Below are 26,170 nucleotides of genomic sequence, written 5' to 3' on the forward strand. Positions count from 1 at the left end.
AACCAGATGGCTTCACAGGCGAACACCATCATTTAGAGAAGAGCTAACACCTATCCTTCTCAAACTCTTCAAAAATATAGCAGAGGGAGAAACACTCCCAAACTCATTCTACGAGGCCACCATCAACTTCATACCAAAACCAGACAAAGATGTCACAAAGAAAGAAAACTACAGGCCAATATCACTGATGAACATAGATGCAAAAATCCTCACCAAAATACTAGCAAACAGAATCCAACAGCACATTAAAAGGATCATACACCATCATCAAGTGGGGTTTATCCCAGGAACACAAGGCTTCTTCAATACATGCAAATCAATCAAGTGATACATCATATTAACATATTGAGGGAAAGAAAACATACGATCATCTCAATAGATGTAGAAAAAGCTTCAACAAAATTCAACACCCATTTATGATACAAACTCTCCAGAAAGTAGAAATAGAGGGAAATTACCTCAACATAATAAAGGGCATATACGGCAAACCCACAGCCAACATTGTTCTCAGTGGTGAAAAACTGAAACCATTTCCACTAAGATCAGGAACAAGACAAGGCTGCCCACTCTCACCACTATTATTCAACAGAGTTTTGGAAGTCTTAGCCACAGCAATCAAAGAGGAAAAAAAATAAAAGGAATCCAAATCAGAAAAGAAGTAAAACTGTCACTGTTTGCAGATGACATGATACTATACATAGAGAATCCTGAAGATGCTACCTGAAAACTACTAGACGTAATCAATGAATTTGGTAAAGTAGCAGGATACAAAATTAATGCACAGAAATCTCTTGCATTCCTATACACTGATGATGAAACATCTGAAAGAGAAATTAAGGAAACAATTCCACTTGCCACTGCAACAAAAAGAATAAAATACCTAGGAATAAACCTACATAAGGAGACAAAAGACCTGTATGCAGAAAACTATAAGACACAGATGAAAGAAATTAAAGATTATACAGACAGATGGAGAGATATACCATGTTCTTGGACTGGAAGAATCAACATTATGAAAATGACTCTACTACCCAAAACAATCTACAGATTCAATGCAATCCCTATCAAACTACCAAAGGCATTTTTCACAGAACTGGAGCAAAACATTTCACAATCTGTATGGAAACACAAAAGACCCCGAATAGCCAAAGCAATCTCGACAAAGAAAAATGGAGCTGGAGGAATCAGGCTCCTGGACTTCAGACTATACTACAAAGCTACAGTAATCAAGACAGTATGGTACTGGCACAAAAACAGAAATATAGATCAATGGAATAGGATAGAAAGCCCAGAGAGAAACCTACACACATACAGTCACCTTATCTTTGGTAAAGGAGGCAAGAATATACAATGGAGAAAAGACATCCTCTTCAATAAGTGGTGCTATGAAAACTGGACAGCTACATGTAAAAGAATGACATTAGAACACTTCCTAACACCATACACAAAAATAAACTCAAAATGGATCAAAGACCTAGATGTAAGGCCAGACACTATAAAACTCTTAGAGGAAAACATAGGCAGAACACTCTATGACATACATCACAGCAAGATCCTTTTTGTCCCACCTCCTAGAAAAATGGAAATAAAAACAAAAATAAACAAATGGGACCTAATGCAACTTACAAGCTTTTGCACAGCAAAGGAAATCATAAACAAGACGAAAAGACACCCCCAGAATGGGAGAAAATATTTGCAAATTAAGCAACTGACAAAGGATTAATTTCCAAAATATACAAACAGCTCATGCAGCTCAATATCAAAAAAACAAACAACCCAATCCAAAAATGGCCAGAAGACGTAAATGGACATTTCTCCAAAGAAGATATATAGACTGCCAACAAACACATGAATGGATGCTCAACATCACTAATCATCAGAGAAATGCAAATCAAAACTACAATGAGGTATCACCTCACACCGGTCAGAATGACCATTATCAAAAAACCTACAAACAGTTATTGCTGGAGAAGGTGTGGAGAAAAGGGGACCCTCTGGCACTGTTGGTGGGAATGTAAATTGATACAGCCACTATGGAGAACAGTATGGAGGTTCCTTAAAAAACTAAAAATAGAACTACCATATGACCCTGCAATCCCACTACTGGCCACATACCCTGAGAAAACCATAATTCAAAGAGAGTCATGTACCACAATATTCACTGCAGCTCTATTTACAATAGCCAGGACATGGAAGCAACCTAAGTGTCTGTCGGCAGATGAATGGATAAAGAAGATGTGGCACATTTATACAATGGAATATTACTCAGCCATAAAAAGAAATGAAATTGAGCTATTTGTAGTGAGTTGGTTGGACCTAGAGTCTGTCATACAGAGTGAAATAAGTCAGAAAGAGAAAAACAAATACCGTATGCTAACACATATATATGAAATCTAAAAAAAAAAAAAAATGTTCTGAAGAACCTAGGGGCAGGACAGGAATAAAGATGCAGACATAGAGAATGGACTTGAGGACACAGGGAAGGAGGAGGGTAAGCTGGGACGAAGTGAGAGAGTGGCATGGACATAGATACACTACCAAATATAAAATAGATAGCTAGTGGGGAGCAGCCACCTACCAGAGGGAGATCAGCTCGGTGCTTTGTGACCACCTAGAGGGGTGGGATAGGGCGGGTGGGAGGGAGACGCAAGAGGGAGGGGATATGGGGATATATGTATTCATATAGCTGATTCACTTTGTTATGCAGCAGAAACTAACACAACATTGTAAAGCAATTATACTCCAGTAAAGGTGTTAAATAAATAAATAAAATGTCACAAAAAATTAAAAAAATAAAAAGATGTATACCAAAAACTGAATGAAATTAGGGGGAAATTTTAAAGAGAGAATGATAGGTCACCATTCCTGAAGCAGGAAGTGGAGGGGAGTTGTTGAAGTGACTTTGAGGTGTCCTCCTCAACTTCCCTCTCCCCATGCAGTCTGGGAGTTTGACCCCAGCTCCAGGAATAGGCCCTGATTTCTTGAAGCTGACCGGTTATTGCATCCCTCTTGGTACAGAGATTGATCCAGGGCTGGGGAGGCCTAAGTCAACTCATGCCAAGAATTGCAAGGAGAGGTTTGCAGGAGCCTGCTGGGAGGGCACAGCTTTCTTCCTCTTATGAGAGAACTCTCAGAAGCAGCCTGACTCTTCCTCTGGACACTTTTCCATACTTTTCCATATGGATGTGATACCTGGAACTGCTGCAGCTCTCTTACTACCAGTCTAAGGATGTAGTTGACCAAGGAAGTCAAAGCCTTGAGAACTGTAGAGACACACAGCTGGAGTCCTAACAGAAGGAAGCCTGGTTACCACCTTCATTGACCTGAGCCTACAGATCCTTTCTATCATTTACGTCAATTTGAGTTATGTTTTCTCTTACTTGAAATGGAAGAGTTTCAAATTAATATGATGTTAATCAGAGATGGTGCTAGAGATAGAGGAACCAGATCATGGCGTACCTTTCATGCTTTGCTAAGAATCCCAAGCGTCTCCAGCAGGTTCTGGGAGTCACTGCAGTATTGTAAGCTGGGAAATAGCAAGGCTCTTGAAGTTGCCACCAGCTGATTTTGGAAAAACTCTTTCTACTTTCATGTCCTGGCCACAGTGGCTTTCTTTCAGTTTTATAACATACCTCTCTACCTCTAAAGAGTTTGTACAATACCCAAGAAAAGACGGAGATGAATTCAGTGAAGATCAGCAGTGACAAATGCGACAGTGCAGGATAGAAGAGTATTCCTTGGATTTAACATTAAGGGGTCAATGGCGACTTCAATGCAATGAAGCAGACAGGAAGCCAAAAGCCATTGTGATCAGGAAGAGACTGATAAGGTAATCACTAAGAGGGTATACAAGTAAGTGGATGATTTTTTTAAGATAGGAGAAACATGAATATATTGATAGGCTGGTGGGAAAGATCTAGGAAAAAGAGGGAGAAAAAGGTAAAGCTCTACAAAAGAGGAATGAAAAATACAGTGAGGCCCCAGAAGAGAAAGAATTCTTGGTTCTATAAAGACAGGATTGCGTCTTTTTTATTTCTCATTGTATCCTGAGAGCCTAGTATCATGACTGGTACTTAGCAGCTACTCAAAAAATACTGGAAGTTGGAGATGAGAAGGTAAGAAGGAGTATGGAAGTGGGTCTACAAATTTGAGAGTTGGGGTGTAGAGAAAGTATGCTTGATAGTCTCAATATTTTAGGTAAAGTTACGAGGCAAGGTCTTATGCTAAGTGTAAAGATGTAGATATTAAGTTGGGAGCTTAAGATGGTTTGAGATGATCACTGAGGGCAATGAAAAGAGAGGTTTATCAAGGACAATAAAAATTAATAAGCAATGTTTAGGACCAAACTGAGATTAGAACCTAGATATTTATAGTACCTCAAATCCATGCAAAAGGGAATATTTACACACAGATCTCAGCACTCAGTCTGTGGATACAAGTAAAGCATGTGGATTTAGGGGAACTGATCTACATTTGGACATTCAACTGGTAGATGCTGTATAATGACAGGAAGCAATGAAATTGAGGATTCTGATCAAAAGGTACTTCAGGAAAAGGAGGAGATGCCAGAAACATTCTAATAGACATGGGGGAAATAAAAAGATCAATGAAATGGTGAATTTCAAAGGACCAAAGATAAGTCAAAGGGAACAGGAGAGCATGAGAGCTGGAAAGAAGAATTTGTAGTCTGACTAGGACCAGTTTCAGAGTTGGAGAGTTCTGGGGATGAGGGGTTGTGACCAAAGTTATGGGTGAATAAAGTGGAGTTTTGTTGGTCAATGGAGTTATAGGAGTCGAGGAATTATAAAGTAGGAAATTAGATGCATTGTCTACATCAGAGGTTGACAAACTGTGGTCTGTGGGCCACTTGCCTATTTTTAAAAATAAAGTTTTAATGGAACACAGCCATATCCAATTATTTACATATTGTCTATGGCTGCTTTTCTGCTACAAAGATATATTTGAGTAGTTGCAATGGAGATGACATGGCCTGAAAAGCCTAAAATATTTACTATCTTGTCCTTTAAGAATAGGTATCTTGAACCAGGTCTACATGGTTAATGATATGGCTTGGGTAAAGAGAGCAAAACCAGAGGGGCAGTGCCAAGCTCATTAGTGAAAGGCCTGGAAGCTGATACATGGAGACAACTAGGAGGGGCAGATGGTGATGAACCTGAAGATGTGTACTTCCAAAAAGGAGGTGTTGGGGCTTCCCTGGTGGCGCAGTGGTTGAGAGTCTGCCTGCTAATGCAGGGGACACGGGTTTGAGCCCTGGTCTGGGAGGATCCCACATGCCGTGGAGCAACTAGGCCCGTGAGCCACAACTACTGAGCCTGCGCGTCTGGAGCCTGTGCTCCGCAACAAGAGAGGCCGCAACAGTGAGAGGCCCACACACCGCGATGAAGAGTGGGCCCCGCTCGCCGCAACTAGAGAAAGCCCTTGCACAGAAACGAAGACCCAACACAGCAAAAATAAATAAATTAATTAATTAAAAAAAAAAAAAAAGAGGTGTTTCCTGAAAGGAGAGTAGAACTGTATGGTCTAAAAGGGTGGTTCTTAACTTTTCTGAGATCCTTGTGACAAAGACTGGTAATGTCCCCCAAAATCTTTGCCTTACCTTGCCCTCCTTCCCCACCCCTGCTCCTCCTCCTTCCCTTCCCCCTCCTACTCCTTCTTCTTCTCTCTCTCCCTCTGTCTGTCTCTCTCTCTCATTTAACTTGAGCACATGGCCACCCAGCTAAGGATGTATTTCCCAGCACCATTTGCCAAGATTTGGCCCATGTAAACAATGACATGGGAGTCGACAGGATATGTACAATTTTTGCTTCATTTGCTTAAATTAAAAAAAAAAAAAACTATGAAAATTGTTACCCAGGACTTCTGCCCTTCTCCTTCGTATGAGCTAAAACACACATGCTGGTGAGCCTGCTTTCATGTGTGGCACAAGATAAAGACTTGGAGATTGGCAGAACTACAAGATGAAAGGATTCTGGATTTCTGAACCACTGCAGGGAGTGCAGCCGCCCTTCCAAACTTAACCACTCACCTTGGAACTGTCATCATCTGAGAGTAAACTTTTCTTCTTTAAGTCACGTTATTAAGGTAGCTTTGTTCCAGAAGGTTAACCCCTTTCCCACTTATAGTACCCCCTTTAAAATCTGATTTAAGCTATGGACTCACTTTCTAAGAAACTGCACTTACACATAACGTTTATACACAATAGACTCTGGAGCCTATACATGGTCCTAAGGCTAAGAACAGTTGATATAGAAGCATCAGTGAAGAAAACAGGAAATGGCCACTCCTCCCACACACTGGGGAACATTCTGAGAAAGTGTCCAGAAGGATACTTTTCAATAAAGTAGCCACTCTTTGCCATTGCACCTTTTCAGGTTATATCGATGATTAGCGCTAGACTGAAAAGAGCCAGCCAGAGAACGCTAGAAAGGAACGGAGAAGGGACATGGGAAGGAGAATAAGGCCAAGCCACAGGATGAGATTACGATGGGGAAAAATGAGTGAGGGAGAATTTTAATTCTCAGAATTCATATTTGGAGGAAAAGTAGATATCTAGAGGAGGACAGGACAATCTGAAGTCATCAGTCAAGGCCATTAAAAGTACAGAGACTTTCACTGCAGAACTCTAGGTGATGCTATGTGTACACAGATTTCAATGGGAACTGCCTCCTGGAGCTCTATAGTATGGTGGATTCCCTGTGAGTATTCCCCTCACTACTTAGAATTATAAAAACTACCTAGGCACTGGCAAGAGTAAAAGAATTCACTGGCTGTTTCTTCGGTTTACATACTCAGCTTCATGCCCCTTCAACCAAAGGTTGCCAGCTTTGCCATGAGTGCCAAACGTGAAACTTAAATACAACTATTCTGCACATCCTTTCACCCATGTTGGTTTTTACATTTTCTACTTCCTGTTTCCTTAGGCTAGAGGTCATAATTTCTTTTCCAAACTTAGAACCCCCTATTTAGCAGACTAAATCCCACCATCCTTTGAGTCTCAACTTATACCATTGTCTTTGGAAGGAATTCCCTATTCTTCTGTCTGACTTAGTTAGTTGTTCATTATTTACCAACAAAGTAATCAGTTCTTGATTCAGTCATTACACTCACCATACTGTATGGTACAGTGGTTAAGATTACAAACTCTGGGCTTTCCTGGTGGCGCAGTGGTTGAGAATCCTCCTGCCAATGCAGGAGACACGGGTTCGAGCTCTGGTCTGGGAGGATCCCACATGCCGCGGAGCAACTGCGCCCGTGAGCCACAACTACTGAGCCTGCGCATCTGGAGCCAGTGCTCCGCAACAAGAGAGGCCGCGACAGTGAGAGGCCCGCGCGCCGCGATGAAGAGTGGCCCCCGCTCGCCACAACTAGAGAAAGGCCTCGCACAGAAACGAAGACCCAACACAGCCAAACATAAATAAATAAATTTAAAAAAAAAAACGATTACAAGCTCTACCTATAATTGCAGTGCTATCTAAATTGTGCTAGAGCAAACAAAGAGGGAAAACTTGACAATTATTTTTACGAAAAAATGTAAATGTATCAAACGTAAAATAGGTGACAAATTCTGACAAAGATTACACACACAAAAAAAGAAAATCTATGACTAATCTCACTTAGGAATACTGATGCAAAATATCCATAATAAAATATTAGCAAACAGAATCCAACAGCATATTAAAGGCATAATTTATCATTTACCATGTACAAGTTGTTTCAGGAATGCAAAGATGGTTCAGTATTAGAAAGTCTATTTATACCATTTATCCTTTTAATAAATCTAAGGAGAAAAATCATATGATTATCTCTATAGATACTCAAAAAATATTTTTAATTTTTTAAAAATCATTTTTGATAGGGAAAAAACACTCAATTCTTTCTTAACATGGTCATTTTTATTTACCTTAACCCAAAAGCCATTATCATAATTGTAAGACAGCGGTGTTATTTGCCATTAAAGTTAGGAAAAGAGACGAATTCACATTATCAAATGTGAATTCACATTCTTCTTTGCCCTTATATTGGAATTAGTACCAGAACCAGTACCAGTGAGAATGAAATTAAAGGTAAAAAACTTAAAGGAAGGATATAAAATTATCAGTATTTGCATATGATATGTATATAGCTATAAATTCAGGAGAAGCAACTGATAGACTAGTATGGCTAGAGATTCAGTAAGGTAATGGGGGTTGAAATTAACATAAACATCAGTAGATTTCATATATATAAACATAATTGTTGAGAATATATATAAAGAAAATACTCCTTTTACAAAACCACAAAATGATAAAATACCTAGAAGGAAATCTAATAAGAGATGCGCAAGAACTATATGAGGGGGCAAAAAGCCTTTAAAACTCTATGAAAGGACAGACTAGAAGACTTGAATAAATACAGACATACTAAGTTCTTAAATAGAAAAACTTAACATTATAAGGATTTAATTAATTCCCCCTTAGTTAATTTAATGGGATTTCAAGCCAAAAAATTACTAGTGTTTGTTTTTCTTGATGTTTTATATGTATATACATATATATGTGTGTGTGTGTGTGTGTGTGTGTGTGTATATACATATATATATTTAGAACTAGACAAGCTTCTTTGAAAGTTTATATTTAAAAAAAGAAGAAGAAGAATGCTTAGGAGAATTCTGAAAAAGAATAGTAGCAAAAGTGACTACTCCTACCAAATACTGAAACATCTACAGAGCTTCAATAATTAAAACAATACGGTAGGCACATAAACAGCTATATGTAGTAATAGAACAGAAGTTCAGATAAACTTAACTATATTAAAGAATTTACTATAAGAAAAAGGTGATGCCTCAAGTCTGAGGGGAAGGCACAAACTACTTAATAAATGACACTGAGACATCTGAGTAACTATCTGAGGAGCTAAAGTTGGCACTTCATACAGTACATCTGGATAAGGTGTTATATCTCATAGTGTACACCAGAATAAGTTCAAAATATACCAAATATTTAAATGCAACAAATGAAACCACTAGAGTATGAGAACAGAAAGTAATAAATCCTTTTATAATCCTAAAGTGAGGAAAAACTTCTCTAAAGGGAGGAAGAACTTCCCCTAAGACTTAAGGTGTAGAAGCCAAAAATAAATAATTAATAATTAAAATACATAAAATCTAAAAGCTTCTGGAAAACCAACCAGCCAACCAACCAACCAAACAAAAATACAGGTGAAATCAAAAGACATACATCCATCTGAGGAAAACAAATGCTTCATCATTCATATTACAATCAAGGGGATAAGTGCCTTAGTGTTTTAAAGTGCTGCTAAAAATGCAGAGTGAAATCACACAATGAGATATCACTTTACATGTAGTGGATTGACAAAAATGAGAACACCGGACAATGGGGATACAGGAACTCTCAAATACCACTGATGAGAGTGTATACCGGGGCAGCCATTCTGAGCACAATCTGATGGTATTTAGTCAAATTAAGTGTACATAATCTTTATGAACCAGCAATTCTACTCCTGCTGTATATCCCAGAGAAACTTTCACAATGATCCTTGAGGAAATATGTATAAAAATGGTTATCACAGCATTATTTATAGGGATGTGGAGCTGGAGGCAATCTAGGCATACATCACTGAATGGATTGGTAAAATGGGGAAGACGCCCAACATGGAATGCTAGACCTTCTCTGTCCAGTCATCCTTTCTGCAATGGTGGAAATGTCCTATATATGCACTTTCAACATCATAACCACTAGCCACATGAGGTTATTTCAACGTTAATTATTTAATATTTTTTTAAGAAAAAATTTGGTTCCTTAGAAGCACTAGCAAAATTTCAAGTGCAAAAGAGCCACATGTGGGTAGGGACTACCATACTGAATAAGGCAAATATAGGACATTATCATTACTGCAGAAATTTAATTGGACAGTACAGTGTCGGGTTATATTCACACATAGTAACATGAGTGGATCTTAAAATAGAGTGCTGGCTGAAAACAGTAAGAATCAGAATGTCATTATATCACATCACCATTTAGTTAAAGTAACAATAACACGAGTACACAAAAAACTATTCACATTTCACAAGAACATGTTTAAAAAAAGATACATATTGAAAAAATTAGAGTGTTGGCCTGTGAGGAAGGGCAGCTGGAAATTGGAGGTAAGGATAAAAAGAAACAAACAAACAAGTGAGCCACTGGAAGGAGGAAGGCTTTCACAGACCTATGATAAAATATATTTTGGATTCAGGTGTATGATTAACTCAAACCTCTCCATTGAGATTCCAAAAACAAAACATAACAAAAAAGCCAGCACACAAAGAAGGCATATGCTAATATTTATAGCACTATTATTCTTAATTGTTAAAAACTGGAAGCAACCGATATGTCTTTCAATAGGTAAATGGATAAACTGTGGTACATCCACACCATATAATATTATTCAGCACTAAAACAAATGAGCTGACAAGCCATAAAAAAAACATATGAATGAATCTTAAATGCATAATGCTAAGTGAATGCGGCAAGTCTGAAAAGGCCACATACTGTGTAATTCCAACTACATGACATTCTGGAAGAGGCAAAACAATAGTGAGAGTAAAAGCTCAGCGGTTGCCAGAGTTTGGAGTAATGAAGAAAGGGTTGAATAGGCATAGGCAAAGAGTGAAGAATTTTGTAGGGCAGTAAAACTATTTTGTATGATAATATAATTTTGGATATATGACAGTGTATATTTGTTAAAAACCCATAAAACTTTAGAGCACAAAGAGCCAACATTGAAGTTTACAAACTAAGAGAAAAGAAAACATTTAAGAGGTTGGGTGATTCCACGATGGAATGCAGAAAGTGACAAAACACTAACTGTATCTTAAATACATGATGCAACTTTACTAGGGGGTGAGGGCGGTAAAGATGCTGACCTAAGTAACTATCTTTACAAAGTAACTAAGTATCTAAGAAAATGAGTGGAAGGGGGACCTTCAAGATGGCAGAGGAGTAAGATGTGCAGATAAATTTCCTCCCCACAAATACATCAAAGATACATCTACAAGTGGAACAACTCCTACAGAACACCTACTGAACGCTGGCAGAAGACCTCAGACTTCCCCAAAGGCAAGAAAATACCCATGTACCTGGGTAGGGCAAAAAGAAAAAAAAGAAACAAAAGAATAGGGATGGGACTTGCACCTCTAGGTGGGAGCTGTGAAGGAGGAAAAGGTTCCACTCACTAGGAAGCCCCTTCACAGGCGGAGATGGGGGGTGGAGGGGGGGAAGCTTCGGAGCTACGGAGGAGAACACAGCAACAGGGCTGCAGAGGGCAAGACGGAGAGCTTCCCGCACAGAGGATCAGTGCCGACCAGCACTCACCAGCCTGAGACACTTGTCTGCTCACCCACTGGGGCAGGTGGGGGCTGGGAAATGAGGCGTGGGCTTCGGAGGTCAGATCCCAGGGAGAGGACTGGGGTTCACTGTGTGAAGATAGCCTGAGGGGGCTAGTGTGCCACAGCTAGCCAGGAGGGAGTCCGGGAAAAAGTCTGGACTTGCCGAAGAGGCAACAGACCATTGTTCTGGGGTGCGTGAGGAGAGGGGATTCCTTCCCCATCTGCCCACAGAAAGCAGAGCACTGCCTAAATGAGCTCCAGAGACGGGCATGAGCCCGTCTCAGCACGGACCCCAGAGAAGTGCGTGAAAATCTAACGCTGCTGCACAGCTATCAGCACGGACCCCAGAAACGGGCAAGAAAATCCAACGCTGCTGCAGCCACCAAGAATCCTGTGTGCAAGCACAGGTCACTATCCAAACACCCTCGCTCCCCTCCAGGAGCCTGTGCAGCCCGCCACTGCCAGGGGCGCGTGATCCAGGGACAACTTCCCTGGGAGAACACACAGCATGCCTCAGGCAGTTGCAACGTCACGCCAACCTCTGCCACCGCAGGCTCACCCCGCATTCCAGTTATGACTACAGTACCCCTCCCACCCCACGACCTGAGGGAACAAGAGACCCCTAAAGAGCCACTGCTTGAACCGCCTCTTGTCTGAGTGGGGAAAAGATGCCTGAGGGCGACCTACATGCAGAGGTGGGGCCAAACCCAAAGCTGAACCCCAGGAGCTGTGAGAACAAAGAAGAGAAAGGGAAATTTCTCCCTGCAGACTCAGGAGCAGTGGATTAAATCCCCACAATCAACTTGATGTACACTGCGTCTTGGAATACCTGAATAGACAACATATTGTCCCGAAATTGAGGCGGTGGACTTTGGGAGCAACTGTCGACTTGGGGTTTGCCGAATGCTACTGATTTGTTTCGGATTTTTATGTTTATCTTAGCTTAGTTTTTAGGGCTTCTTATCATTGGTGGATTTGTTTATTGATTTGGTTGCTCTTTTTTTTAAATATTATTATTTTTTATGATAATAATTTAATTTTTTTATTTATTATTTCTTTAATTTTAATTTTTTTTCCTTCTTATTTTCACCCTTTTCTTCTGAGATGTATGGCTGACAGGGTCTTGGTGCTCTGGCCTGATGTCAGGCCTAAGCATCTAAAGTGGGAGAGGCAAGTTCAGGATACTGGACCACCAAAGACCTCTCAGCCCCATGTAACATCAATCGGCGAGAGCTCTCCCAGAAATCTCCATCTCAACGCAAAGACCCACCTCCACCCAACGGCCAAAAAGAGCCAGTGCTGCATGCCTCATGCAAAACACCTAGGAAGACAGGAACACAACCCCACCCATTAGCAGAGACGCAGGCTAAAATCATAATAAGTTCACAGACCCCCAAAAACACACCACCAGCCAAAGTCCTGACCACCAGAAAGACAAGATCCAGCCTCATCCATCAGAACACAGGCACCAGTGCACTCGACCAGGAAGCCTACACAACCCACTGAACCAACCTTACCCACTGGGGGCAGACACGAAAAACAACGGGAACTACAAACCTGCAACCTGCAAATGGAGACCCCAAACACAGTAAGATAAGCAAAATCAGAAGACAGAGAAATATGCAGCAGATGAAGGAGCAAGGTAAAAACCCACCAGGCCAAACAAATGTAAAGGAAATAGGCAGCCTACCTGAGAAAGAATTCAGAGTAATGAGAGTAAAGATGATACAAAATCATGGAACTAGAATGGAGAAAATACAAGGAACGTTTAACAAGGACCTAGAAGAAAAGAGCAAACAAACAATGATGAACAACACAATAAATGAAATTAAAAATTCTCTAGAAGGAATCAATAGCAGAATAACTGAGGCATAAGAATGGATAAGTGACCTGGAAGATAAAATAGTGGAAATAATTACCACAGAGCAGAATAAAGAAAAAAGAATGAAAAGAATTGAGGACAGCCTCAGAGACCTCTGGGACAACATTAAATGTACCAACATTCGAATTATAAGGGTCCCAGAAGAAGAAGAGAAAAAGAAAGGGTCTGAAAATATTTGAAGAGATTACAGTTGAAAAATTCCCTAATATGGGAAAGGAAATAGTCAATCAAGTCCAGGAAGTACAGAGAGTCCCATACAGGATAAATCCAAGGAGAAACATGCCAAGACACATGTTAATCAAACTATCAAAAATTAAATACAAAGAAAAAATACTAAAAGCAGCAAGGGAAAAGCAACAGATAATATACAAGGGGATCCCCATAAGGTTAACAGCTGATCTTTCAGCAGAAACTGCAAGCCAGAAGGGAGTGGCAGGACATATTTAAATTGATGAAAGGGAAAAACTTACAACCAAGATGACTACCCCCAGCAAGGATCTCATTCAGATTTGACAGAGAAATTAAAACCTTTACAGACAACCAAAAACTGAGAGAATTCAGCACCATCAAACCAGCTTTACAACAAATGCTAAAGGAACTTCTCTAGGCAGGAAACACAAGAGAAGGAAAAGACCTACAATACAAACCCAAAACAATTAAGAAAATGGTAATAGGAACATAAATATTGATAATTACCTTAAATGTAAATGGATTAAATGCTCCAACCAAAAGTCATACACTGGCAAAATGGACACAAAAAGAAGACCCATATATATGCTGTCTACAAGAGACCCACTTCAGACCTAGGGACACATACAGACTGAAAGTGAGGGGATGGAAAAAAGATATTCCATGCAAATGAAAATCAAAAGAGAGCTGTAGTAGCAATTCTCATATGAGACAAAATAAACTCTAAAATAAAGACTATTACAAGATACAAAGAAGGACACTACATAATGATCAAGGGATCGATCCAAAAAGAAGATATAACAATTGTAAATACTTACGCACCCAACAGAGGAGCACCTCAATAAGAAAGACAAATGCTAACAGCCATAAAAGGGGAAACTGAAAGTAACACAAAAATATTACGGGACTTTAACACCCCACTTTCACCAATGGCCAGATGAACCAAAATTAAAATAAATTATGAAACGCAAGCTTTAAATGACACATTAGACAAGATGGACTTAATTGATATTTATAGGACATTCCATCCCAAAACAACAGAATACACTTTCTTCTCAAGTGCTCACGCAACATTCTCCAATATATAACATATCTTGGGTCACAAATCAAGCCTTCGTAAATTTAAGAAAATTGATATCATATCAAGTACCTTTTCTGACAACAACGCTATGAGACGAGATATTAATTACAGGAAGAAAACTGTAAAAAATACAAACAAAAGGAGGCTAAACAATATGCTACTAAATAACCAGGAGATCACTGAAAAAATCAAAGAGGAAATCAAAAAATAACTAGAAACAAATGGCAATGAAACACGTTGGCCAAAAACATATGGGATGCAGCAAAAGCAGTTCTAAGTAGGAAGTTTAGAGCAATACAATCCCACCTCAAGAAACAAGGAAAATCTCACATAAACAACCTAAGCTTACACCTAAAGCAATTAGAGAAAGAAGAACAAAAAAACCCAAAGTTAGCAGAAGGAAAGCATTAACATCAGATCAGAGGTCAGCGAAAAAGAAATGAAGAAAACAATAGCAAAGGTCAATAAAACTAAAAGCTGGTTCTTTGAGAAGATAAACAAAATTGATAAACCATTAGCCAGACTCATCAAGAAAAAAAGGGAGAATATTCAAATCAACAGAATTAGAAATGAAAAGGAGAAGTAACAACTGACATTGCAGAAATACAAAGGATCATGAGAGATTATTACAAGCAACTATATACCAATAAAATGGACAACCTGGAAGAAATGGTCAAATGCTTAGAAAAGCACAACCTTCTGAGACTGAACCAGGAAGAAACAGAAAATATAAACAGACCAATCACAAGCACTGAAATTGAAACTGTGATTAAAAATCTTCCAAAAACAAAAGCCCAGGACCAGATGGCTTCACAGGCGAACACCATCATTTAGAGAAGAGCTAACACCTATCCTTCTCAAACTCTTCAAAAATATAGCAGAGGGAGAAACACTCCCAAACTCATTCTACGAGGCCACCATCAACCTGATATCAAATCGAGATGAAGATGTCACACAAAAGAAAACTACAGGGCTTCCCTGGTGGCGCAGTGGTTGAGAGTCCGTCTGCCGATGCAGGGGACACGGGTTCGTGCCCCGGTCCGGGAAGATCCCACATGCCGCGGAGCGGCTGGGCCCGTAAGCCATGGTCGCTGAGCCTGCGCGTGTGGAGCCTGTGCTCTACAACGGGGGAGGCCACAACAGTGAGAGGCCCGCGTACCGCAGAAAAAGAAAAAACTACAGGGCAATATCACTGATGAACATAGATGCAAAAATCCTCAACAAAATACTAGCAAACAGAATCCAACAGCACATTAAAAGGATCATACACCATGACCAAGTGGGGTTTATCCCAGGAGTGTAAGGATTCGTCAATATGCAAAAATCAATCAATGTGATACACCATATTAACAAACTGAAGGAGAAAAACCATATGATAATCTCAGGAGATGTAGAAAAAGCTTCTGATAAAATTCAACACCCAATTATGATAAAAACTCTCCAGAAAGTAGGCAAAGAGGGAAACTACCTCAACATAATAAAGGCCATATATGAGAAATCCACAGCCAACATCATTCTCAATGGTGAAAAACTGAAAGCATTTCCACTAAGATCAGGAACAAGACAAGGTTGCCCACTCTCACCACTATTATTCAACAGAGTTCTGGAAGTTTTAGCCACAGCAATCAGAGAAGAAAAAGAAATAAAAGGAATCCAAATTGGAAAAGAAGAAGGAAAGCTGTCACTGTTTGCAGATGACAGGACACTACACATAGGGAATCCTAAAGATGCTACCAGAAAATTACTAGAGTTAATCAATGAATTTGGTAAAGTAGCAGGGTACAAAATTAATGCACAGAAATCTCTTGCACGCCTATCCACTAATGATGAAAAATCTGAAAGAGAAATTAAGGAAACACTCCCATTTACCACTGCAACAAAAAGAATAAAATATCTAGGAATAAATTTACCTAAGGAGACAAATGACCTGTATGCAGAAAACTATAAGACACTGATGAAAGAAATTAAAGATGATACACACAGATGGAGAGATATACCATGTTCTTGGACTAGAAGAATCAACATTGTGAAAATGACTCTACTACCCAAAACAATCTACAGATTCAATGCAATCCCTATCAAACTACCACTGGCACTTTTTACAGAACTAGAACAAAAAACTTAACAATTTGTATAGAAACACAAAAGACCCCAAATAGCCAAAGCAATCTTGAGAAAGAAAAATGGAGCTGGAGGAATCAGGCTCCCTGACTTCAGACTATACTACAAAGCTACAGTAATCAAGACAGTATGGTACTGGCACAAAAACAGAAATATAGATCAATGGAACAGGATAGAAAGCCCAGAGAGAAACCCAGGCACATATGGTCAGCTTATTTTTGATAAGGAGGCAAGAGTATACAACAGAGAAAAGAGAGCCTCTTCAATAAGTGGCGCTGGGAAAACTGGACAGCTACATGTAAAAGAACGACATTAGAACACTCCCTAACACCATACAGAAAAATAAACTCAAAATGGATTAAAGACCTAAATGTAAGGCCAGACATTATAAAACTCTTAGAGGAAAACATAGGTAGAACACTCTATGACATACATCACAGCAAGATCCTTTATGACCCACCTCCTAGAGAAATGGAAATAAAAACAAAAATAAGCAAATGGGACCTAATGCAACTTAAAAGCTTCTGCACAGCAAAGGAAACCATAAACAAGACAAAAATACAACCCTCAGAATGGGAGAAAATATTTGCAAATGAAGCAACTGACCAAGGATTAATCTCCAAAATATACAAGCAGCTTATGAAGCTCAATATCAATAAAACAAATAACCCAATCCAAAAATGGGCAGAAGACCTAAATAGACATTTCTCCAAAGAAGATATACAGATTGTCAAGAAACACATGAAAGGATGCTCAACATCACTAATCATTAGAGAAATGCAAATCAAAACTACAATGAGGTATCACCTCACACCAGTCAGAATGGCCATCATCAATAAATCTATAAACAATAAATGCTGTAGAGGGTGTGGAGAAAAGGGAACCCTCTTGCATTTTTGGTGGGAATGTAAATTGATACAGCCACTATGGAGAACAATATGGAGGTTCCTTAAAAACTAATAATAGAATTATCATATGACCCAGCAATCCCACTACTGGGCATATACCCTGAGAAAACCGTAATTCAAAAAGAGTCATGTACCACAATGTTCATTGCAGCTCTATTTACAATAGTCAGGACATGGAAGCAACCTAAGTGTCCACTGAGAGATAAATGGGTAAAGAAGATGTGGCACATATATACAAATGGAATATTACTCAGCCATAAAAAGAAATGAAATTGAGTTATTATTAGTGAGGTGGATGGACCTAGAGTCTGTCATACGGAGTGAAGTAAGTCAGAAAGAGAAAGACAAGTACTGTATGCTAACACATATGTATGGAATCTAAAAAATCATTCTGAAGAACCTAGGGGCAGGACAGGAAAAAAGACGCAGACATAGAGAATGGACTTGAGGACACAGGTTGGGGTAAGGGTAAGCTGGGACAAAGTGAGAGAGTAGCATTGACATATATACACTAGCAAATGTAAAATAGATAGGTAGTGGGAAGCAGCCGCATAGCACAGAGAGATCAGCTCGGTGCTTTGTGACCACCCAGAGGGGTGGGATGGGAGGGTGGGAGGGAGACGCAAGAGGGAGGGGATATGGGGATATATTTATACATATAGCTGACTCACTTTGTTATACAGCAGAAACTAACACAACATTGTAAAGCAATTATACCCCAGTAAAGACATTTTAAAAAGAAAAAGAATGAAGAAAAAAAGAATCCAAATTGAGGGACATTCTACAGAAGACCTGACAAGTACCCCTCAAAACTGTCAAGGTCATCAAGAACAAGTCTGAGAGCTTCCCTGGTGGCGCAGTGGTTGAGAGTCCGCCTGCCGATGCAGGGGACACGGGTTTGTGCCCTGGTCCTGGAAGATCCCACATGCCGCAGAGCAGCTGGGCCCGTGAGCCATGGCTGCTGGGCCTGCGCGTACGGAGCCTGTGCTCCACAACGGGAGAGGCCACAACAGTGAGAGGCCCGCGTATCACACACACACACACACACACACAAAAGAACAAGTCTGAGAAACTCTCACAGTCAAGAGGTGCCTAAGGAGATGTGATGACTAAATGTAACATAGGATTCCGGTAGGATCTTCGGACAGAAAGAGGATACTAGGTAAAAACTAAGTAAACCTGAATAAAGTATAGACGTCAGTTAATAGTAATGTGTCAGTATTGGTTCTTTATATGTAATAAATGTATCATACTAATGTAAGATGTTAATAACAGTTGAAACTGGGTGCAGGGTATATGGGAACTCTCTGTACTATCTTCACAATTTTTCTCTAAATCTAAAACTGTTATAAAAATTAAGTTTACTTTTTTTAAAAAGGAAGAAAAACAAAAATCAAGAACTGCCAGAATGTCTGAAGCCCTCTTTTTTCCCTCCTCCTTCACATCATCTTATATTTGCACAGGAGGTAACACCCATCCTTTGTGTTTTTCTGTTTCCTTGCTTTTCATACAAATTGTACATCGGTAAGTATCGTTAAACAATATGTCGTTATTTTGAATTTTATATAAATGAAATTATATCATTTGTATTTTTAAGTTAGTTGCTTATTTTCACTTATGATATATTTGTGAGGTTTACCCATGTTGGTATATGTAGCTGCAACTCATTTATTTTCATGGCTGGATAATACTCCATTGGGTAACTATAACACCTGTATACTTCTAGCCTCCTATTAAGATGTTGGGTTGCTTCCAGGTTTTGCTACTACCAACAATGCTGCTACAAATATTCTTGTGTATAGATGTAAGAATTCCTATATAATAAATACTTAGAAGTGGAATTGCTTGGTGATAAAGCATGTATATTTTCAACTTTACTATATAATATCAAATTGTTTTACAGAAGTCATCATGTCGGTTTACATTGCCATCGGCAAGAAGTTAAGTTTTCCAAATTTTGCTCCTTGGAAACTAGGAGATCAATAGAGGCACTTTGTTTTTTTCTCTCAGTATTTAAAGTGTATATGATTAAAAAATAAAATATTAACTATTTCATATTTATAATAAAAAATGGCGATAGATGCCAAATTGTGGTATGTTAAAAATCACCATAGGCCTAAACTTATCCTGGGAGATTAACTTGCTCAAAATAGAGCTTTTTTGAGCAAAATACATCTGTTTGCACGTATTTGAACTTGGTATATAAGTGAAGAAAGTCTTGGCATATCCCTGCTGAAAAGGTGCCACGTTCTGTTCGTAAACTGGGCTTAATCTGAGAAACTACTAGACTTTAGGTTTAATTACATTCCTTAAAAATAAACAGGGCAAAAAAAATAAATAAATAAATAAACAGGGCTTCCCTGGTGGCGCAGTGGTTGAGAGTCCACCTGCCGATGAGGGGACGCGGGTTCGTGCCCCGGTCCAGGAAGATCCCACATGCCGCGGAGCGGCTGGGCCCGTGAGCCATGGCCACTGAGCCTGCGCGTCTGGAGCCTGTGCTCCGCAACGGGAGAGGCCACAACAGTGAGAGGCCCGCGTACCACAAAAAAAAAAAAAAAGAAACAAAGAAAAAAATACATATATATGTGTGTGTATATATATTCTGTAAATCAAGACCTCAATCTTGCCTCCAAATATATATAAAGAAATTAAGCTTGTATTTTACTTTTCCTTCAAAAACTTCAAACCATATCAATATATCTAGAAGAGCATTTGAAATGTAAAATTCATCACTCTTGCATTTAAAATTCCTTTGATGTAAAATCTACAGTTCTGTAGAGAAATAGTAAATAACAACCCTCTCAATACTATAAATTAGTGCATTCTGCTAGTAAGAGTTATATAAGTGCTGAAGACCCTACCTTAAGGTTGCTACTAATCATCCTCCCATGTCTTGGATGGGGCTGCCACTCTATGTGAATTTGTTTGCCGTTAACCTAGGCAGCTCACTGTAGCAAAGAGCAAAAGGAAGGAAAACAAACAAATTTTAAAGTTTCTTCTTGAATGGGGAGATGGAGGGATATGTGGGGAAAAAAACTAGGATGCTTCCTATTAGGCCAAGCTCAATGGTAAGTAGAAAACTATGTCTAATGTTATATTTGAAGCCAATCAAAAAGCTCAGTAACTGCTATTCAAGCAGTGCCACTGGGCTCTGACAGTGAATTCTATGCATAAGATCACCTGATACAAACTTCAGTGGACTTCGTCAAGAAGCTGAAACCACAGTGCCTTCCGGATGGCTCCATTTCACAGCAGAACCTGCTGTCTGGGCTTCCCAGTTTGCATTTCTGTGGGGCCCTTCTCAGAAGAGCACTGAACATGTTATCTTAATCCCCATATACCCTACTTTGTTCATCATGGCTGTGGGTGCCATAACACACCATAACACGTGGCTACCCAGACCTGGAAACTATGAATGAAATAAGAATTCCCCAATTCTGCTTAGGTAAGTATACCTACTTAGGTAAATATTCCTTGTGAAGTTCATCCTCTTCTGTATTAAGGCGTATGTGAGAAATCACTTGATGGACAAGGGTGTTCAAAAGGTGTTTACATAGAAACCAAAAAGGACTCCTTTATGCAAACTGAGTGTGTTTTCCCTATTCTAACCATTGCCAGGGCTCCTTTTATTCAACCATGAAAAATAACAGATTTTGAAAACTTTTAAGGCCTATGAAATAGCAAATAAGAGAAAGACTTAAATGTCATATTAACCTGAGTTCAAGTTACAGATCCATCAATCGTCAGCTATGTAACCCTCAGTAAGTTACTTAACCTCTCCATCCTTACTTTTCTCCACTGTTGGAATAAGTGGAAAGTCTGGAGTTGATACCAGATCTGTCTTCAAAGCCTGTTCTTTTAACCACCACACTGGCCTGCTCCAGACACCTTAAATAGCACCTTGCACAGCAAAATTTTATATTCTCCTGAGAGGGTAATAAGGCCTACGTATCTAAGTATTTTGAGTTAGGAATTGCAGTTATTTTCCCATATTATAGAAAGTTTTACAACACTTCTGAAAACAGGGGTTTAGATTACCTGGCTAAGAGGTACCAGATAAGAACCATAAAGAAGAGGTTCAGCCATAGTACAATCAATATTCATAGGAAGTATGGCAATCTAGAGATGGCATGACGCGACTAAGAACATTGAAATTCAAAACTGTGTGTAGCCAAACAAAACACATCTGAAAGTTACATACGGCCCTTGCAGCAGAATTTGCAAATCCTACTTCAGAGAACAGGAGATAACGCCACCCCCTCCACTGCCCCTCAGAGTTACCCTACAAGCAAAATTGACAACAATTTCGAAGGCTGAGATAGCCTCTACAAGTCAGGCTTCGGTGCTTTCTCTGTCAAGTCAGCCGTCCCCTGCTTGGCTTTTAAGTGGTGAGCCATGTCCCACCCTACAGAGCCAGGCAGAGTCCTCTGTACTCTCAGACCACCAGGCAAATCTCTGTCCTGTGCCATATGCATGCTAGTCCCACATTCATTCCTACTACCATACTTGGCTCATCCTTTCCATGACCTCAAATGGCTTCACCCTTCCTAGGCCAAGCCAAATCTAACCTATCTTTGATTTTGTTCATTTGTGTGTGTGTGTGTTTATTTTTTTTAATCCATGCAAAGAGCACTGAAGAGGGATAAATGAACTCAAACTACTTTGGTGGGGGTAGGAAAGGCTTCATCGAGAGGTGCCTATGTGTGCAGGGTATAGAAGGAAGAATGAATGGCTGCCAAGTGGAGGAGTGGGGAAGACCATTCTAGGCAGAGGGAAGAGCATGTGCAAAGTCTTGAAAGAGCCCTGAAAACCATGGCAGACTTGTAGAGATAAGAGGCTGCAGAAGGCTATAGTCAGAAGAAGACACTTGTTTGCCTCACTGAGGTATAGGACTTGACCCTGGAGACAAAAGGATCTGATTTTGGTCAAGGCCCCTAGTCAAGCCCATATCTTCCATGGAGTCTGCTCTTGCCATGCAAGTATCTCCTTCCTCCACATTCCTACAGCCCTTGACAACCTTGCCACACAATCAGGTGTTATTACTCACAGCTCTGAGGGCAGAAGCCTTTTATTTTTTTTTAACTTCTGTATCCTAAAAGCACCTAAGAATGTCAAGCAAGTAAATGCTCAATAAGTTCCCAGGACTGATCGATTCAAATTCCTCTAGGGGGTGGATTAAGCAAACCAGGTTCTAGAGGTAAGAGTAGGGAAACCTCTAAATCAAAGTCACTACAGACCTTACTGTCAGCCACGAGTGACAGGATCCAGGACAACAAAAGTTAACTTCAAAAGCAACCACCCTTGACTTCCATGAACTTGGACTCCTTTCTCTTTCTGTCCAGCTCTGCCCCGCTACGCAAGCTGAGATTCACTCCTACTCCCCCTGAGAATACTGGGCCAAAAGGGAAGGTACCAATACATCTCTGGTTCTGAACATACCCCATTAACTGGGAGGGCAGGGGACAATCAATGCATTGAGCAAATGCATCTGGCCCTGAAATGAGAGAGTGTGTCTGCTCCTGCGTGTAAATGCCAAGTTGCAGGAGGTTACCATAGCAACTCCAGCAGGGTGCTGCAGTGGGCAGCTTTGCACTGAGGTGCAGAAAAGCCATTCTTTAACATCTGGGCTTTTGCTGTGCACATTGGACCCTAGTAGCCACATCATGGCTTTAGGCCCTGCTTTGGGATTCTGCAAAAAAGGAACCGGAATTTTGAATACCTGTTAGTCCAATCTTCTTTTTTTTCATGTATCACACATGTCCCTCTTGATGCACAGTAAACACTGCATGTAGAGCCCAAAATAGGCTCTTTAGAAACATATAATTCCCTATACTCATTCTTACACATGACAATGAACAGATTGTACTTGCACATCAGCATGACTTCAACACAAAATTTACATCCACTGAATAACCCAGCAATTACACATTTTAATCAACAGCGGATCCACAATGTCAGCATTCCCAGCTAGTCCCCAGTTTTTATTGTGTTATTAGTACATTTTTAACGCAAAACTAAATAATGCCATCAAGGCTGTAGGTTGGGCTTAATGGGGTCTACTGAGCTGTACTCCAGGAACTGTGAACCAACTTTTCAAAGGACCAGGCAATTTCTGAAATAGTTTTTCCATAGGGGCTGGAGAGTGGGGGTTTACTCATCCACTTTTAATGTTTTAAGTCTCGTAAGGAAAGAGCATGAAGAGGATGTGAAATAGCATTCCATTTGTGGTTTCAACCTACATACGGCCAACAGGAAGCCATGTCCCTACAAAGTGAACTTTAGTTGGTCGGGCAGTCAAGAGATGAAACAGCTTCCTGGACATTTTCACTTTTTTTTCTTGGATCTAGAAACTTACTTGTGGTTATATTTTAATTCTCTCCTGGGCAAAATAAGAATGATTTATAGCAGCAGTAAAGAAATGGATCGCATGGTGGGCATGCACAGCAGGGTGAGATAGATCTGCACATGGAGAAGTGACGGAAATTTTGGACAACAAGGTCACATGAACCTGTGGTACTTTGCAAGATGCTGGAGCAGGACTACAGTATCTTTGCAGCTTGGAAGTGAAAAAAGAGGGGTGGATTAGAAGTGATGTAGAAGTTCCAGTATCTGAAGGAGTTTTATGGCCTAAGGAAATTAAAATAGGGATACCAAGAGAGAGATGTAAATAAATAAACAAAGGAAGGAAGAGCTTCTTGGCCAGGGAGGCTATTCTCTGTGCAGGAATGCCTATCTATCTAAGGGAGCTGGAGAACAAAGATGCCAGTGTTAACAGACTACAGTTGGATGATTTGTTCATCCAAGGAATTGGAAATGTGGAGGTGTCTGTAAGGAGGTATCTGTTACATGTAAGCATGGAGGTAGGACTTGCCAGGATGGACACCAGGGGTGTAGGAAACTTCTGTTCTGAAAGAAGGCCAGAGAGTTTCAGCAACCTGGTGACAGAAAAAGAGCTCTCAGTGAGTGAATACTGGAGATTCAGCCAGTGCAATCTGACCTGCACATACCTGGCTAGGTGGGCACTGGATACCTATTTCTAACTCCCCCAGGGGATGCTGTGGGTGGGGATGGGGGCCCAGGGAGTGTGAAGCGAAGAGCTGAGCATTTGGCCTGGGAGTGGAAAAAGGGCTTCTGGGAGGTGAGCTGGGAACTGCCAAGACGTGCCCTGTCAACGTGCTTCTGAATGAAAGCTGGGAGGTCAAGGCTGGGAAAGGTTTCAGAGAGACTCCTGCAACCTGTTCCTTTGGGGCAGGGCGGCTGAGGGGAGGTGGAAGGCCCAGCTTTGAGGCGCCAGTCTGCAAGTCGGTATGGAGAATGGTCTGGGAATGGGGCGGATCCAGGGAGGTAGGAGTGGGGGAGGGGAGGTCGCCGGCGAGTGGGTGTGGAGAGCGAGCCCGAGTGGGGGCGGTGAGGGCGCCGGGCCAGCGCCTCGACCTCCCCCGGGACTCACCCAGCACGAAGTAGGGCAGCTCCGTGTTCTCCAGGTCGTCCACCACGACCATTTCTCCCGGGAAGTCGTTGCGTACCGAGAAGAGGAGCTTGGGCTCGGAGGCCGAGGGGCTGTGCATGATACTCAGGTCGTTCTCGCGCAGGAAAGGCAGCGCCGACACCGTGATGCTCTTCAGCTTGCACTCCAGCTCCTTGGAAGGATCCACGTCGCCCGCGGCCGTGGCCAGCACCGCCGCCGGCCCCCAGCAGCAGGCAAGCAGGGCGCAGAGCCCGGCTAAAGCCATCTTGAGCCCCGGCCGCCTTCCTCCCAGCGCCGCGAAGGTGGGGGAGGCAGCGAGCGGGAGGGAGCGAGCGAGCGAGCGCGGGAGGCGGGGGACGTTGGGGAGGAGATGTGGAGCCGGGAAAGCTCTGGTCCCCGGAATGAGACGCCGCTAGCCTGGTGCAGGGCTTAAGCGCTGATGCCTGGAGAGCCCGCGCTCTTTGTTTCCCGGAGCTGCTTATCTGGGGAAGGGGAAAAGGGGGTGGGGGGAGGTGGGGAGTGGAGAAAAGGAGAAGGAAGGACGTCGGAGGAAAGAGGAAGGGAGCTGAAGATTCTAGGGAATCAGGTCAGTCCCCAGTAGGCTGCAGGTGCTGCCGCCTTTCTCCTCCTTTGCATCCCTCGGCAGGAGCACGCTCCTAGCTATAAACTACCTGCACAGCTTTTTTTTTTTTTTTTTTAACCGTTTTTGCAATGCAAAATATTCCCTCTCGCATTATCTTCCAGATGCCTTGGGGAGGGCGCGCACACACACACACACACACACACGCACACCCTTTATAAGGTGCTTCCTCAGAGCAGGTGATGGGGGTCTCTAGATCCAAATACGCCCCCAGTTATTTTGTAGATGTAGGTGGTCCCAGTCTTCTTTACCCACTAAAATTGGATTTGTATATTGGATAAGCGTGTACTGGTATAAATGCACGTGTGTATTATTACTCAGCAGTAACTGTGCAGACGTATTTAAAGGAAATATTCTGTATGTAGATATACATAGATGGTATGAATAACAAAGAACAAAGCCAGTGTCCTGCATACGGTTAAGCAGGAGACCCGAACTTTTATTTGCAATTTCTCTCTGCCTCTTCAGTTTCATTTCTGTTACAAACGTTATCTA

At 41.0% G+C, this 26,170-nt stretch overlaps 1 protein-coding gene across 2 annotated transcripts in view; it reads right to left on the bottom strand.

The window, feature by feature from the left end:
* Nucleotides 1-25,300, bottom strand: part of ASTN1 (astrotactin 1) — a 316,153-nt gene extending 290,853 nt beyond the window's left edge. For both annotated transcript variants that reach the window (XM_065877622.1, XM_065877613.1), the window contains exon 1: nucleotides 25,018-25,300. In XM_065877622.1, the coding sequence (XP_065733694.1) occupies nucleotides 25,018-25,300 (283 nt within the window). The remainder of the gene's footprint in view (nucleotides 1-25,017) is intronic.
* Between the last annotated feature and the right edge of the window lie 870 nt (nucleotides 25,301-26,170).

Source organism: Phocoena phocoena, chromosome 1, assembly GCF_963924675.1.
Source record: "Phocoena phocoena chromosome 1, mPhoPho1.1, whole genome shotgun sequence".
Classification (NCBI taxonomy): Eukaryota; Metazoa; Chordata; class Mammalia; order Artiodactyla; family Phocoenidae; genus Phocoena; species Phocoena phocoena.